This window comes from Anomaloglossus baeobatrachus, chromosome 6 (genome assembly GCF_048569485.1).
Source record: "Anomaloglossus baeobatrachus isolate aAnoBae1 chromosome 6, aAnoBae1.hap1, whole genome shotgun sequence".
Lineage (NCBI taxonomy): Eukaryota > Metazoa > Chordata > Amphibia > Anura > Aromobatidae > Anomaloglossus > Anomaloglossus baeobatrachus.
In genome coordinates, this window is record NC_134358.1 from 76,568,002 (window position 1) to 76,583,308 (window position 15,307).

General features: G+C 51.1%; 1 protein-coding gene across 1 annotated transcript in view; it reads right to left on the minus strand.

Moving 5' to 3' along the window:
• Positions 1-15,307, minus strand: part of INTS8 (integrator complex subunit 8) — a 197,671-nt gene that overhangs the window by 117,317 nt on the left and 65,047 nt on the right. Inside the window, exons 10-15 of the mRNA XM_075353053.1 lie at positions 13,363-13,463; positions 8,767-8,908; positions 8,135-8,205; positions 7,357-7,532; positions 6,999-7,132; positions 130-240 (exon numbers count right to left, since the gene is read on the minus strand). Coding sequence (XP_075209168.1) covers positions 130-240; positions 6,999-7,132; positions 7,357-7,532; positions 8,135-8,205; positions 8,767-8,908; positions 13,363-13,463 — 735 coding nt within the window. The remainder of the gene's footprint in view (positions 1-129; positions 241-6,998; positions 7,133-7,356; positions 7,533-8,134; positions 8,206-8,766; positions 8,909-13,362; positions 13,464-15,307) is intronic.

Sequence of the window (15,307 nt, forward strand, 5' to 3'; positions counted from 1 at the left end):
ATAAAGAGACCTGTCGGCAGAATGGCGGTGTGATTGTCAGATATTGAACTGGTAAATAATCCAATATTTGCTCCTCGGGGGGGCCTGAAACCCACAAAAAATAAAAGAAATTAAATATGTGACACTCACCTTAATGGCACTGCAGTGTATGCCTTTGGCCAGCAGGATATACACCAGGTCCCTTGTCAGACTGTCTTTAATGCCGAGGATTATCCCGCTGTATACAGTTGGCACTTCCCACTGAAACAAATTTATTTCCACATCGATTAACAGATCAAAATACATCGCACCACTATAGAATGGCAACAATTTATTTCTATTCATGGGACACAGGAGGGGATGTTTGTACCTTAACAGCTGAACTCTGAGACACTATAAAAGGTATACACACATTGAATATACAAACTTCGACTGCATTACTGCTAAGGAAGAAGGGAATTTTATTTACTTACCGTAAATTCCTTTTCTTCTAGCTCCTATTGGGAGACCCAGACAATTGGGTGTATAGCTTCTGCCTCCGGAGGCCACACAAAGTATTACACTTTAAAAAGTGTAACCCCTCCCCCTCTGCCTATACACCCTCCCGTGCATCACGGGCTCCTCAGTTTTGGTGCAAAAGCAGGAAGGAGGAAACTTATAAATTGGTCTAAGGTAAATTCAATCCGAAGGATGTTCGGAGAACTGCAAACCATGAACCAAAAGAACAATTCAACATGAACAACATGTGTACACAAAAGAATAAACAGCCCGAAGGGAACAGGGGCGGGTGCTGGGTCTCCCAATAGGAGCTAGAAGAAAAGGAATTTACGGTAAGTAAACAAAATTCCCTTCTTTGTCGCACCATTGGGAGACCCAGACAATTGGGACGTCCAAAAGCAGTCCCTGGGTGGGTAAAAGAATACCTCGATAAAAAGAGCCGAAGACGACCCCCTCTTACAGGTAGGCAACCGCCGCCTGAAGGACTCGCCTACCTAGACTGGCGTCTGCCGAAGCATAGGTATGCACCTGATAGTGTTTCGTAAAAGTGTGCAGACTAGACCAGGTAGCTGCCTGACACACCTGCTGAGCCGTAGCCCGGTGCCGCAATGCCCAGGACGCACCCACGGCTCTGGTAGAATGGGCTTTCAGCCCCAAAGGAAGCGGAAGCCCAGAAGAACGGTAGGCTTCAAGAATCGGTTCCTTGATCCACCGAGCCAAGGTTGACTTGGAAGCCTGCGAACCCTTACGCTGGCCAGCGACAAGGACAAAGAGCGCATCTGAACGGCGCAGGGGCGCCGTGCGAGACACGTAGAACCGGAGTGCTCTCATTAGATCTAATGAGTGCAAATCCTTTTCACATTGGTGAATTGGATTAGGGCAAAATGAAGGTAAGGAGATATCCTGATTGAGATGAAAAGGAGATACCACCTTAGGGAGAAATTCCGGGACAGGACGCAGAACCACCTTATCCTGGTGAAAAACCAGGAAGGGGGCTTTGCATGACAGCGCTGCCAGCTCCGACACTCTACGGAGCGATGTAACTGCCACTAGAAATGCCACCTTCTGCGAAAGACGTGATAAAGAGACATCCCGCAGCGGCTCGAAAGGTGGTTTCTGAAGAGCTGTTAGCACCCTTTTAAGGTCCCAGGGTTCCAGCGGACGCTTGTAAGGTGGGACTATGTGGCAAACTCCCTGCAGGAACGTGCGGACCTGCGGAAGCCTGGCTAGACGCTTTTGAAAAAATACGGATAGCGCCGATACTTGTCCCTTGAGAGAGCCGAGAGACAAACCCTTGTCCATTCCGGATTGAAGGAATGAAAGAAAAGTGGGTAAGGCAAAAGGCCAGGGAGTAAAACCATTATCAGAGCACCAGGATAAGAAGATCCTCCAAGACCTGTGACAGATCTTGGCGGACGTTGGTTTCCTGGCCTGTCTCATGGTGGCAATGACATCTTGAGATAACCCTGAGGACGCTAGGAGCCAGGACTCAATGGCCACACAGTCAGGTTGAGGGCCACAGAATTCAGATGGAAAAACGGCCCTTGTGACAGCAAGTCTGGGCGGTCTGGGAGCGCCCACGGTTGACCCACCGTGAGATGCCACAGATCCGGGTACCACGACCGCCTCGGCCAATCTGGAGCGACGAAAATGGCGCGACGACAGTCGGACCTGATTTTGCGCAGCACTCTGGGCAGCATCGCCAGAGGAGGAAATACATAAGGCAGTCGAAACTGCGACCAATCCTGAACTAATGCGTCCGCCGCCAGAGCTCTGTGATCTTGAGACCGGGCCATGAATGCCGGGACTTTGTTGTTGTGCCGTGACGCCATGAGATCGACGTCCGGCGTTCCCCAGCGGCGACAGATCTCTCGAAACACGTCTGGGTGAAGAGACCATTCCCCCGCGTCCATGCCCTGACGACTGAGAAAATCTGCTTCCCAGTTTTCTACGCCCGGGATGTGAACTGCGGAGATGGTGGAAGCTGTGGCTTCCACCCACTGCAGAATCCGTCGGACTTCCTGGAAGGCTTGACGACTGCGAGTGCCGCCTTGGTGGTTGATGTATGCGACGGCAGTGGCGTTGTCCGACTGGATATGGATCTGCCTGCCCTCCAGCCACCGATGAAAAGCCAATAGGGCTAGATACACTGCCCTTATCTCCAGAATATTGATCTGAAGGGATGACTCTATCGGAGTCCAGGTTCCCTGAGCCCTGTGGTGGAGAAAAACCACCCCCCACCCTGACAGGCTCGCGTCCGTGGTGACCACAGCCCAGGTTGGGGGTAGGAAGGATTTTCCCTGCGACAGAGAGTTGGGAAGGAGCCACCACTGAAGTGACGTCTTGGTTGCAAGGGAAAGAGAGACGTTCCTGTCGAGGGAAGTCGACCGCCTGTCCCATTTGCGGAGAATGTCCCACTGGAGTGGCCGCAGATGGAATTGCGCGAAGGGCACTGCCTCCATCGCTGCCACCATCTTCCCCAGGAAGTGCATGAGGCGCCTCAAGGGGTGTGACTGACCCCGAAGAAGAGATTGCACCCCTGCCTGCAGAGAAAGCTGTTTGTCCAGCGGTAGCATGACTACCGCTGACTGAGTATGAAACTCCATCCCGAGGTAAGTCAGTGATTGGGTCGGTGTCAACTTGGATTTTGGGAAGTTGATGATCCACCCGAACTGCTGGAGCGTCGCCAGAGCGACGGTAAGGCTGTTTTGACACGCCACCTGAGAAGGTGCCCTGACTAGAAGATCGTCTAAGTAGGGAATCACCGAGTGGCCCTGAGAGTGTAGGACCGCTACAACGGATGCCATGACCTTGGTGAACACCCGTGGGGCTGTCGCCAGGCCGAAAGGCAATGCCACGAACTGAAGGTGTTCGTCCCCGATGGCGAAACGCAAAAAGCGTTGATGTTCGGGTGCGATCGGCACATGGAGATAAGCATCCTTGATGTCGATCTATGCTAGGAAGTCTCCTTGTGACATCGATGCGATGACCGAGCGGAGAGATTCCATCCGAAACCGTCTGGTGCTCACATGTCTGTTGAGTAGTTTGAGGTCCAGAACGGGACGGAATGAACCGTCCTTCTTTGGCACCACGAACAAGTTGGAGTAAAAGCCGCGACCATGTTCCTGGGGGGGAACAGGGATCACAACTCCTTCTGTCTTCAGAGCGTCCACCGCCTGAAAAAGTGCATCGGCCCGCGCGGGGGGCGGAGAGGTTCTGAAGAAACGAGTCGGGGGACGAGAGCTGAACTCTATCCTGTAACCGTGAGACAGAATGTCCCTCACCCATCGGTCTTGAACATGTGGCCACCAGGCGTCGCAAAAGCGGGAGAGCCTGCCACCGACCGAGGATGCGGTTCGGGGATGCCGAGAGTCATGAAGAGGCCGCCTTGGAGGCATTGCCTCCGGCGGGTTTTTGGGGGCGTGACTTAGCCCGCCACGCATAGGAGTTCCTCTGGCCTTTCTCCGGCCTGCTGGACGAAGAGGATTGGGGCTTGGCAGAGGGACGAAAGGACCGAAACCTCGATTGTATTTTCCGTTGCTGAGGTCTCTTCGGTTTGGACTGGGGTAAGGAGGAGTCCTTTCCCTTGGATTCCTTAATAATCTCATCCAATCGTTTGCCAAACAATCGGTCGCCAGAAAACGGCAAACCGGTTAAGAACCTCTTGGAGGCCGAGTCTGCCTTCCATTCGCGCAGCCACATGGCCCTGCGGACTGCCACAGAATTAGCGGATGCCACCGCTGTACGGCTAGCAGAGTCTAGAACTGCGTTCATGGCGTAGGAAGAAAAAGCTGACGCCTGAGAAGTCAAAGACGCAACCTGCGGAGCAGAATTACGTGTGACCGCATTAATCTCAGCCAGACAAGCTGAGATAGCTTGGAGTGCCCATACGGCTGCAAAGGCCGGGGCAAAAGATGCGCCCGTGGCTTCATAGATGGATTTCACCAGGAGCTCTATCTGCCTGTCAGTGGCATCTTTTAGCGATGAGCCATCTGCAACCGATACCACAGATCTAGCCGCCAATCTAGAGACTGGAGGATCCACCTTGGGACATTGAGCCCAACCCTTAACTACGTCAGAGGGGAAGGGGTAACGTGTGTCAGTAAGGCGCTTAGTAAAGCGCTTGTCCGGAACCGCTCTGGGCTTCTGGACAGCATCTCTGAAGTTAGAGTGATCGAAAAATGCACTCCGTGAACGTTTAGGGAACCGAAACTGGTGTTTCTCCTGCTGAGAAGTCGACTCCTCTACAGGTGGCGGGGGAGATAGATCTAACACCTGGTTGATGGACGAGATAAGGTCATTTACTATGGCGTCCCCTTCAGGTGTATCAAGATTGAGAGCAACGTCAGGGTCAGAGCCCTGAGCTGAAACGTACGCCTCGTCCTCCAGAGAGTCCTCAAGCTGGGAACCCGAGCAGCGTGAAGAAGTCGGGGAAGATTCCCAGCGAACCCGCTTAGCCGGTCTGGGACTGTGGTCCGGGCAGGAGTCCTCCACGTGAGACCTAGGGCCCCCCCTGGGAGCGCGCTGCGGCTCGAACAGAGAGGGGCCTGGAGGCGACGATCCAACAGGGCCCGGGGCCTGTGTAAGGACCGGTCTGGACTGCAAAGCTTCTAGCAGCTTGGCAGACCATTTGTCCATAGACTGAGCCATGGATTGTGAAAGTGACTCAGAGAGTTTCTCAGCAAAAACGGCAAACTCTGTCCCTGCCGCCTGGACCGGGGGAGCAGGGGGGTCTACCTGAGCCGAGGGTCCCACTAGTGACCGAGGCTCCGGCTGAGCAAGCAAAACAGGGGTCGAGCATTGCTCACAGTGAGGGTAGGTGGAACCCGCAGGTAACATAGCCGCACAAGAGGTACAGGTCGCAAAATAACCCTGTGCCTTGGCACCCTTGCTCCTTGTGGACGACATGGTGTTGTCTCCTAGGAGAGTGATCACTGAGGGTATATGGGAAAAGGTATATAGCCCGACCGAACAGAAATTATATATATATATTATATATATATATATATATATATATATATATATATATATATATATATATATATATATATATATATATATAGTATCTATTCCGGCACCCTAAGGGGACCAGCACCGGGTGACCGGTGTGGCTTACCGACCGCTAAAAAGCGGAGCGTGTGTCCTCCAGAGTTGCAGAGCTCTTTCCAGGTAATCCTCCACCGGCAGAATGCCAAAAAAATGGCTGCCGGAGCTCTCTGGGGAGGAGTGGAGCCGTGGGCGGCGCTAAAAAAGTGCGGGAATCTGGGGTCCCCACAGTGATCAGTGAGGGGGGAGGAAACATACAGGATGCTCCAGCCCTCACATCCGACGTCAGGTCGGCAGTCCCGCCCTTACCCCTGACAGACAGGCCCGGGGGCGGGAGTTTTGCTACTAGGCCGCAATGAAGCCGGGGACTAAATTTAAGACCGCGGCCGACAAGCAGGCATGGTCGGCGCGGAAGTCCGCCGGTCTTCACAAATCAGCAGCTGCTGCAGCGTCCGGGATGAAGGCGCTCCATGCACAGCCCCCATGGGGACACAGAGTACCTTAGAGATGCAGGGCCCGGTCCCTGAGGATGAATAGACTCCTGTCCGACAGATTCCCACAGGGGCTGCGGAGGGAGCACGGTCCCATAAATGGATGACCGGTCAGGATCCCACTTCTCCCAGAGCCGCTAAGGGATGGTGAAGGAAAAACGGCATGAGGCTCCGGCCTTTGTACCCGCAATGGGTACCTCAACCTTAACAGCACCGCCGACGTAGTGGGGTGAGAAGGGAACATGCCGGGGGCCCCGTGGGGGCCCACTTTTCTTCCAACCGATATAACTAATATGAGAATGCATGAGTGGATGTGTGCCTCCTTCCACACAAAGCATAAAACTGAGGAGCCCGTGATGCACGGGAGGGTGTATAGGCAGAGGGGAGGGGTTACACTTTTTAAAGTGTAATACTTTGTGTGGCCTCCGGAGGCAGAAGCTATACACCCAATTGTCTGGGTCTCCCAATGGAGCGACAAAGAAATACATTTTAAAATTGAGACACAATATAAAAAAAAAAAGGCCAGTTTTATGTGAGCCCAGCAGCCAGCCTCAAGGTGTAGCAAAGAGATACGCCTTGACACTGGCTGCAGGGCTCACATAAAACTAGCCAATATATGACAATAGCCATAGAATAGGAGAGGACCGCTGATCCCTGCAGAGAGGAGGAGAGCTCAGTAAGGGATAATACCCACCAAAGTCGAGGCCCCAACAGAGTACACCGCCCACACCTGACGCGCGTTTCGCAACGGCTTCATCGGAGGTGTCAAATCACATAAAACTGGCCTTTTTATGCGCCAAGTGTCTCCATTTTAAAATTTACTTCTTTAGTAGTAATGTGTCAAAATTCCTATAGTCAACGTTTGCTTAGTGTCTCAGCATGCAGATGTTTGTTAGAGTTAATTTCATGTTTAGTATGCACCTGTTCACACTTGTTTGTTAGGAAGTGCCGTCAGTTTTCTAAATTTAGATTACGGGTCCGTACCTTAGTGGACACCATCCAGAACTTGCTGTCGGAGGTCATGCCATGCAGCTCTATAAGGATTTGTCTAATTCTCCAGGGATCCAGGGTGAGGATGAGCTGATGTTCGAGCTGACCGATGGTGACACTTGCAGACGCTGCAATATAACCCCATGTTAGCAAGTCACCAATGCTAAGGAAATCCTGAAAACATGACCGTGAGCCAAGAGGACTGGAGTTTGGGAAACACTGGAGAAATGGCGGTCACATTCCTTAGTAAAATACCAGATAATCACAAGTTCTCAGTTGCAGACATACTCCAGAGATTACATTTCCACTGTTAAGTGGCACTTAGTTTTCCGTCATGCCCACTTTAGCTCACCTGGTATATCGTAGAAAGCGGTCACAGGCTTGATGCAGAGATTGGTATGGGACGTTCGCTGCCGGATCTGGTCCACAAGCATCTTTCTCTCACCATCTGTAAGGAGCTTCATGAACAAGTCGTGAGAAGAAATCATAAATACCAGCTGTAAGTCTTCCAACCCCAGGCACAGGCTTCTGGAAAATACAAAAGCAGCATTTCACGTATTCGGGAGACGCCAGGACCAGAATATCGGATACATCAGGTGTGTTAGGTGATGGGAAAGCTCAGTGCTTGCTCTGATCAGGAGAGGCCATTATCACTTTTGTTTTTTTTCTGGTTATGGCACCTTTACTTAATTTGTTAGCTCCCTTAGGGAACAACAGTATTAGAGTATAGCAAAAATCACAGTCTCCCATAAATGCAAGCAACAGGCACGGCCATGACAGGCACAAGAGGTCTTCAAAGCTGACAGATTGACAGCAGCATATGAATGGTTGACAGCAGCGGGCGGGTGAAGCTTGGCTCAAGCTTCTGCTGGTAGAGGCATACAGACATTATCTGCCGGCTGTTCTGCAAAGGCATTACATAAAAGGAAGCTCATATAAAATGTGATAATACTACGTAATTTGTCAAGTAGAGGTTAAAGCAAAATGACACAGGACAGCTCAGAAGATGGCGAATGGCACAGAATAGTTGCAGCCTTCCATAGTAAGTGAAGTCGGTAATCAGCAACAGCTACACAAAAACCTGTAAAGCAGCGGAACGCAACAAAATAAGGACAAGGTTCAGAGCTTACTTTAAGAACGACGCCATAGTTCGCCTTTGAGACTCTGAAGCTTCTTCTACCTTTAGTGACCGGGAACAAACCTAAAATGCAAAATTATTTCATTAAAAGGGAACCTGTCACCAGGTTTTTCCCTTATGAGCTGCGGCCACCACCCGTGAGCTCTTGTATACAGTATTCTAAAATGCTGTATATAAGAGGGTTCTTATGTACAATATTCTAGAATACTGTATATAAGGGCTCACTGGTGGAGGCCGCAGTTTATAGTCGCCAAATCTGGTGACAGCTTCCCTTTAACCTACTAGACAATGAAGTTAACACCATCATACACACACGCCTTCATCTCAGTAGCGGTTCCTACCCATCAAAAGAACGACCCCCCACATAAAAGATCCTCGTATGACCAGACAAGGTAGAAGTTGTAACCTGTGCTCAAAATTACTGTAGAAAGGTAAATATGTAGGTCTGAGGTTTTAAGGGAACCCATCACTGGGAGACATCACTTCAGATATACTATACCAGTAAGGCACTAGAACAATACTAAACCTCTGCAGAGACCAGATCTCTGGAACGCAGGAGGTAACCATTGAGTTTAGAAACACCTATGTAATCTATAGGACTATAGACATGTTCAATAACCATACCTCCAGAAGGTAATCTATTTTTTCTTTGCTGGGCTTCATGAAGAGCTGGTGGAACTGCACAGTGACCGTCCCACCCCGGAGGATGTCATGGATTGTGTTACAAGCGCAGATTTTATAGCAGACCTCAGTCAGAGCATCATTGCTGTGGAGAAATTAATACGCAACATTATATCTTACCGTATGGGTCATGTTTAGAGATATATAAAACAATAAGAGGATTGAGTATTCATCGCAAAATATCTTCGTTGGAGCCCTCATTGGGGGGGGGACACAGAACTATGGGAGCATGGTGCTGCTGACTATGCACAAAGGTTCGCTCCTCCTCAGTAGGTTACACCAACCAAATGGCACAAAGCTAATCAGGTAGTGAGAAAGCATTAGAAGTAAAATATTATTGAACAAGATAGCTTTAACCCCTTCAGCCCCCAGCCTGTTTTCACCTTAAAGACCCGGCCATTTTTTGCAATTTTGACCAGTGTCACTTTGACAGGTTATAACTCTGGAACACTTCAACGGATCCTGGCGATTCTGAGATTGTTTTTTTCGTGACATATTGTACTTCATGTCAGTGGTAAATTTAGGCCGATATGTTTTGCGTTTATTTGTGAAAATTTAGGAAATTTGGCGAAAATTTTGAATATTTTGCAATTTTCAAAATTTGAAATTTTATGCCCATAAATCTAAAAGATATGTCACACAAAATAGTTACTAAATAACATTTCCCACTTGTCTGCTTTACACCAGCGCAATTTTTGAAAAAAAAAAAAATTCCGTTAGGAAGTTAGAAGGGTTCAAAGTTCATCAGCAATTTCTCATTTTTCCAACAAAATTTACAAAAAAAAAATTTTTTAGGTACCACATCACATTTGGAGTGATTTGAGAAACCTAGGCGACAGAAAATACCCAAAAGTGACCCCATTCTAAAATCTGTACCCCTCACTCTGCTCAAAACCACATCCAATAAGTTAATTAACCCTTTAGGAGCTTCACAGCAACCAAAGCAATGTAGACGAAAAAATGAAAATGTTACTTTTTTAACACAAAAATGTTACTTTAGCCATAAAAATTAGTATTTTCACAAGGGTATCAGGAAAAATGCATCATAAAATGTATTGTGCATTTTCTCCTGAGTACGCAGATACCCCATATGTGGTGGAAATCAAATGTTTGGGCACACGGCAGGACTCGGAAGGCAAGGAGCGCCATTTGAATTTTTGAGTGCAAAATTAGCTGCACTCATTAGCGGACGCCATGACGGGTTTGAAGACTCCCTGAGGTGCCTAAACAATGGAGCTCCCCCATAAGTGACCCCATTTTGGAAACTAGAGCCCTCAACTATTTTTTCTAGATGTTTGATGTGCACTTTGAATCCCTGGGGGCTTCACAGAAGTTTATAACGTTGAGCCGTGAAAAGAAAAAAAACTTTTTTTTACCACAAAACTGTTGCTTCACCCAGGTAGCTTTTTTTATCACAAGGGTATCAGGAAAAAATGCACCATAAAATGTATTGTGCAATTTCTCCTGAGTACGCAGATACCTCATATGTGGTGGAAATCAAATGTTTGGGCACACGGCAGGACTCGGAAGGCAAGGAGCGCCATTTCACAGCAAAATTGGTTGGAATTATTAGCGGACGCCATGTTGCGTTTGGAGACCCCCCTGAAGTGCCTAAACAATGGAGCTCCCCCACAATTGACCCCATTTTGGAAACTAGACCCCTCATGGAATTTATCTATCTAGCTGTTTAGTGAGCACTTTGAACCCCTGGAGGCTTCACAAACGTTTGTAATGTTCAGCCGTGAAAATATTTTATTCTTTTTTTAACCACAAAATTGTTTTTTCAAACAGGTAGCTTTTTTTTCCACAAGGGTATCAGGAAAAAATGCACCATAAAATGTATTGTGCAATTTCTCCTGAGTACACAGGTACCTCATATGTGGTGGAAATCAATTGTTTGGGCGTACAGCGGGGCTCAGCAGAGAAGGAGCGCCATTTCACAGTAAAATTGATTGGAATTATTAGCAGACGCCATGTTTCATTTGGAGACCCCCTGAGGTGCCTAAACAATGGAGCTCCCCCACATGTGATCCAATTTTGGAAACTAGACCCCCCCCCATACAAAAAAATTAGTTTGGCGAAATAAAAAATACAGACATCAGTAAAAAAAAAAAAAAATGAATAAAAAAAAAAAGAGCGCCTGCCACTAAGACCAGTGCCAAACGTGAGAGCAATGCACGAGTCTCGCATCGCATCATCCACTGCAATCTGGAAGCGAGCAACTGCGCTGGATAATGTGATGCGAGAGGGCGGGGCGGCAGATGAGAAAGGGCGCAGCGGATGGAAGATGGGAAAGTGCGCAGCGGATGGAGGAGCGGCAGAGGATGGGAAAGGGCGCAGCGGATGGATGATGGGAAATGGCGCAGCGGATGGAGGAGCGGCAGAGGATGGGAAAGGGCGCAGCGGATGGAAGATGGGAAATGGCGCAGCGGATGGAGGAGCGGCAGAGGATGGGGGGGGAGGGAGGTGAGATGGGGATACCTACCTTACAGGATGGATCTAGGCAGCAGGATCACAGCAGACAGAAGAGGCAGCAGATGAAGGAGGCAACAGATTGAGGAGGGTGAGAGGGGGCAGTAGATGAAGAGGATGGGAGAGAGCAGGCAGCAGATCGGGGAGGGGGGCAGAGTCTGATGGGAGAGAGAGATGGCACATGGAGGAGGGGGGGCCCCGGGGGGAGGGTGGCTTGCAGCACATGTGGGGGGAGGGTGGCTTGCAGCAATACATGTGGGGGGAGGGTGGCTTGCAGCACATGTGCTGCAAGCCACCCTCCCCCCACATGTGCTGCAAGCCACCCTCCCCCCACATGTACTGCTGCAAGCCACCCTCCCCCCACATGTACTGCTGCAAGCCACCCTCCCCCCACATGTGCTGCAAGCCACCCGCTCCCCACATGTGGGGGGAGGGTGGCTTGCAGCACATGGAGGGATAGGAGGTGTAGTGGCGATGGAGAAGGGGCAGCCGATGAAGGAGGCGGCGGCCGCCGATCGGGAACAGTGGGGGCCGATTCGGGGGCAGCAGCGGCTGAAAAAGGTGGGTGCGACGGCGGCGGGGACAGTGGCGAGCGTGGCGGCGGGGACAGCGGTGGATCGGGAGCGGCGGTGGGGACAGTGGCGAGCGTGGCGACGGGGACAGCGGTTGATCCGGAGCAGCGGCGGGGACAGCGGTGGATCCGGAGCAGCGGCGGGGACAGCAGTGGATCCGGAGCAGCGGTGGGGACAGTGGCGAGCGTGGCGACGGGGACAGCGGTGGATCCGGAGCAGCGGTGGGGACAGTGGCGAGCGTGGCGGCGGGGACAGCGGTGGATCCGGAGCAGCGGTGGGGACAGTGGCGAGCGTGGCGGCGGGGACAGTGGTGGATCCGGAGCAGCGGTGGAGACAGTGGCGAGCGTGGCGACGGGGACAGCGGTGGATCCGGAGCAGCGGTGGGGACAGTGGCGAGCATGGCGGCGGGGACAGCGGTGGATCCGGAGGAGCGGTGGGGACAGTGGCGAGCGTGGCGGCGGGGACAGCGGTGGATCCGAAGCATGGCGGCGGGGACAGCGGTGGATCGGGAGCGTGGCGGCGGGGACAGCGGTGGATCGGGAGCGTGGCGGCGGGGACAGCGGTGGATCGGGAGCAGCGGCGGGGCGATCGGAGCCGCGGCGGGGCTGGCGGTGGCGGGCGGGGGTACCGGAGACAGCGGCGGTGGCGGGCGGGGCGATCGGAGACAGCGGCGGGGGCGGGCGGGGCGATCGGAGACAGCGGCGGGGGCGGGCGGGGCGATCGGAGACAGCGGCGGGGCTGGCAGGGCGATCGGGGACAGGGGGGGACAGGGAAGGGCGGCAACTTACCGATGGGCACCCGCAGAGACCGCTCTCCTCGGCTTCCAGGGACGGTCACAGGCCGCAGATCCACATTGATTGGAGAGAGCGGTCACAAGACCGGTCTCTCCAATCAGAGCTGGGGGCGGGTGAAGCACCGATCACCCAGCTCCAGCCAATGGCCAGTGCTACAGCAGCACTGATCAGGGCTGGATTTAAATGTTCCAGCCATTTTCAATGGCTGGAACATTACAGTGACTGTAATTGGCTGAGCGGCGTTTGTCAGCCAATCACAGCCTCTGTAGGTTCGGGGAGGAGGCACCACCCCTCCTGAGGTCAGGCAGAGGTCCCCTCCTTCCCGAATCTACCGTTTAATCAAAGAAATTGGACTCCCCGGGGCTCCGGGACCGCGATTTCGCCATGAAAGGTCGTTAAGGAGTTAAACACCACAAGCAGGGCGGGTCCTGTGTCCCCCAATGAAGGCTCCGAGAAAGATTTTATGGCAAGTACCCCAAATCCTCTTTTCTCTATCGCTTCTTTGGGGGACACAGAACCATGGGATGTCCAAAAGCAGTCCCAAGGGTGGGAACAGCCAACTGGAAAGAAGAAAGGCAAAATAAACTCTCAGTATACATTTGGGCCAAACAATGAAAATCACACGGTTGCTCTATAGTCCTTGTAGTCTGAATTTGACCCCACTGTATCCAGCTGCAATCACAAAAAACACATGCACCTACCCTTGCTGCATTTTCTGGAAGAGCTCCCTCAGCACAGACTGCCGGAACTGGTCTGGTAAATTACCATTGAAATTATCATCATAGAAGATCTTCAATATCCCCTTTAGAAAGAAAAAGAAGATTATGTTTATTGCATATGTACGATACAGAAATCAATACAAAGACTTGCATTACTTCTAGGAACTTTTTTGTAAAAATTGCATAAAACAGATAAAACTGCGCAACATTTAGGGCATATCCACGAGTGACAACATTCTGCGATTGTCCCATTCCTCTTAATGAGACCTGCAGTGATTGTGCACTTGCTGCAGAAACAACCTCACTTGCAGGTAGGTGCTAGAGTTTTTTTGTTGAAGCTTGAGTTTTTTTTCTTAATTTTTTGTGCATTTCTTTTTAATAACTGCACTACTATTGTGTTTTCCCAAAAAAAGAGAATTTTGTTTACTTACCGTAAATTCTTTTTCTTATAGTTCCGACATGGGAGACCCAGACCATGGGTGTATAGCTACTGCCTCCGGAGGACACACAAAGTACTACACTAAAAGTGTAGCTCCTCCCTCCGAGCATATACACTCCCCGGATGACAAATCCAACCAGTTTAGTGCCAAAGCTGAAGGAGGACATCCACCCATAAGTAGAGATAGAGTAAAACCCGGAATAACCGGAACCTCTGTCTACAATAACAGCCGGTGAAAACACACGGGACAAGAAAGCTGCCAACAGGCAACAGGGAGGGTGCTGGGTCTCCCATGTCGGAACTATAAGAAAAAGAATTTACGGTAAGTAAACAAAATTCTCTTTTTCTTCATCGTTCCTTATGGGAGACCCAGACCATGGGACGTCTCAAAGCAGTCCATGGGTGGGAAATAAACAGAAACTGAGAAGTAGGCGAAACCTAACTTCACAAATGGGCGACAGCCGTCCGAAGGATGCGTCTGCCCAAGCTCGCATCTGCCGAAGCATGAGCATGCACTTGGTAAGTGCTTCGAAAGGGTGTGCAGACTAGACAAAGTGGCAGCCTGACAGACCTGCTGAGCCGTAGCCCAAGAGGCACCGACAGCTCTGGTGGAGTGCGCCTTAATCCCCGGCGGGGGAGGCACCTGAGAACATTGGTAGGCATCGGATATGGCCGACCTAATCCAACGAGCTAGGGTCGGTTTAGAAGCCGAGAGACCCTTGCGCTGACCTGTGGTCAGCACAAAAAGAGAGGTGCACCGCCTAAAAAAACAGCGGTGCGTGACACAGATCCGGAGCGTCCGCACCAAATCTAAAGCATGCAACGCTTTCTCAAAGCGATGCACAGGGGCCGAACAAAGGGAGGACAATGAAATGTCCTGGTTAAGGTGGAAAGGAGACACCACCTTAGGGAGAAGGCCCGGAGTCGGACGGAGAAGCACCTTGTCTTGGTGAAAAAAACCAAAAAGGGTGACTCCGAAGAGAGCGCAGCCAAATCAGAGACTCTCCTGAGAGAAATTATGGCCACCAGAAAGACCACTTTCTGTGAAAGACGAAACAACGAAACCTCCCTAAGAGGCTCAAAGGGGGGTTTCTGTAAGGCCATGAGGACCAGATTAAGGTCTCAGGGATCCAGAGACCGCCGGTAAGGCGGAATGATGTGAGATGCGCCCTGCATAAAGGTGCGCATCTGGGCCAGCCGGGCGATACGCCGCTGGAACAACGCTGACAGAGCCGAGACCTGTCCCTTGAGGGAATTGAGGGACAGTCCTAGCTGCAGGCCGGACTGTAGAAAGGACAGGATGGTCGGCAAGGAAAAGCGGCCAAGGAGCATGGCCGGAAGAACGACACCAGGACAGGAAAATTCTTCAAGTCCTGTGGTAAATCCTGGCCGAGGAAGACTTCCGAGCCTGAGTCATAGTGAAGATGACCTCGGAAGGAATGCCTGAAGCCGTAAGGATTCAGGGCTCAAGAGCCACGCCGTCAATCT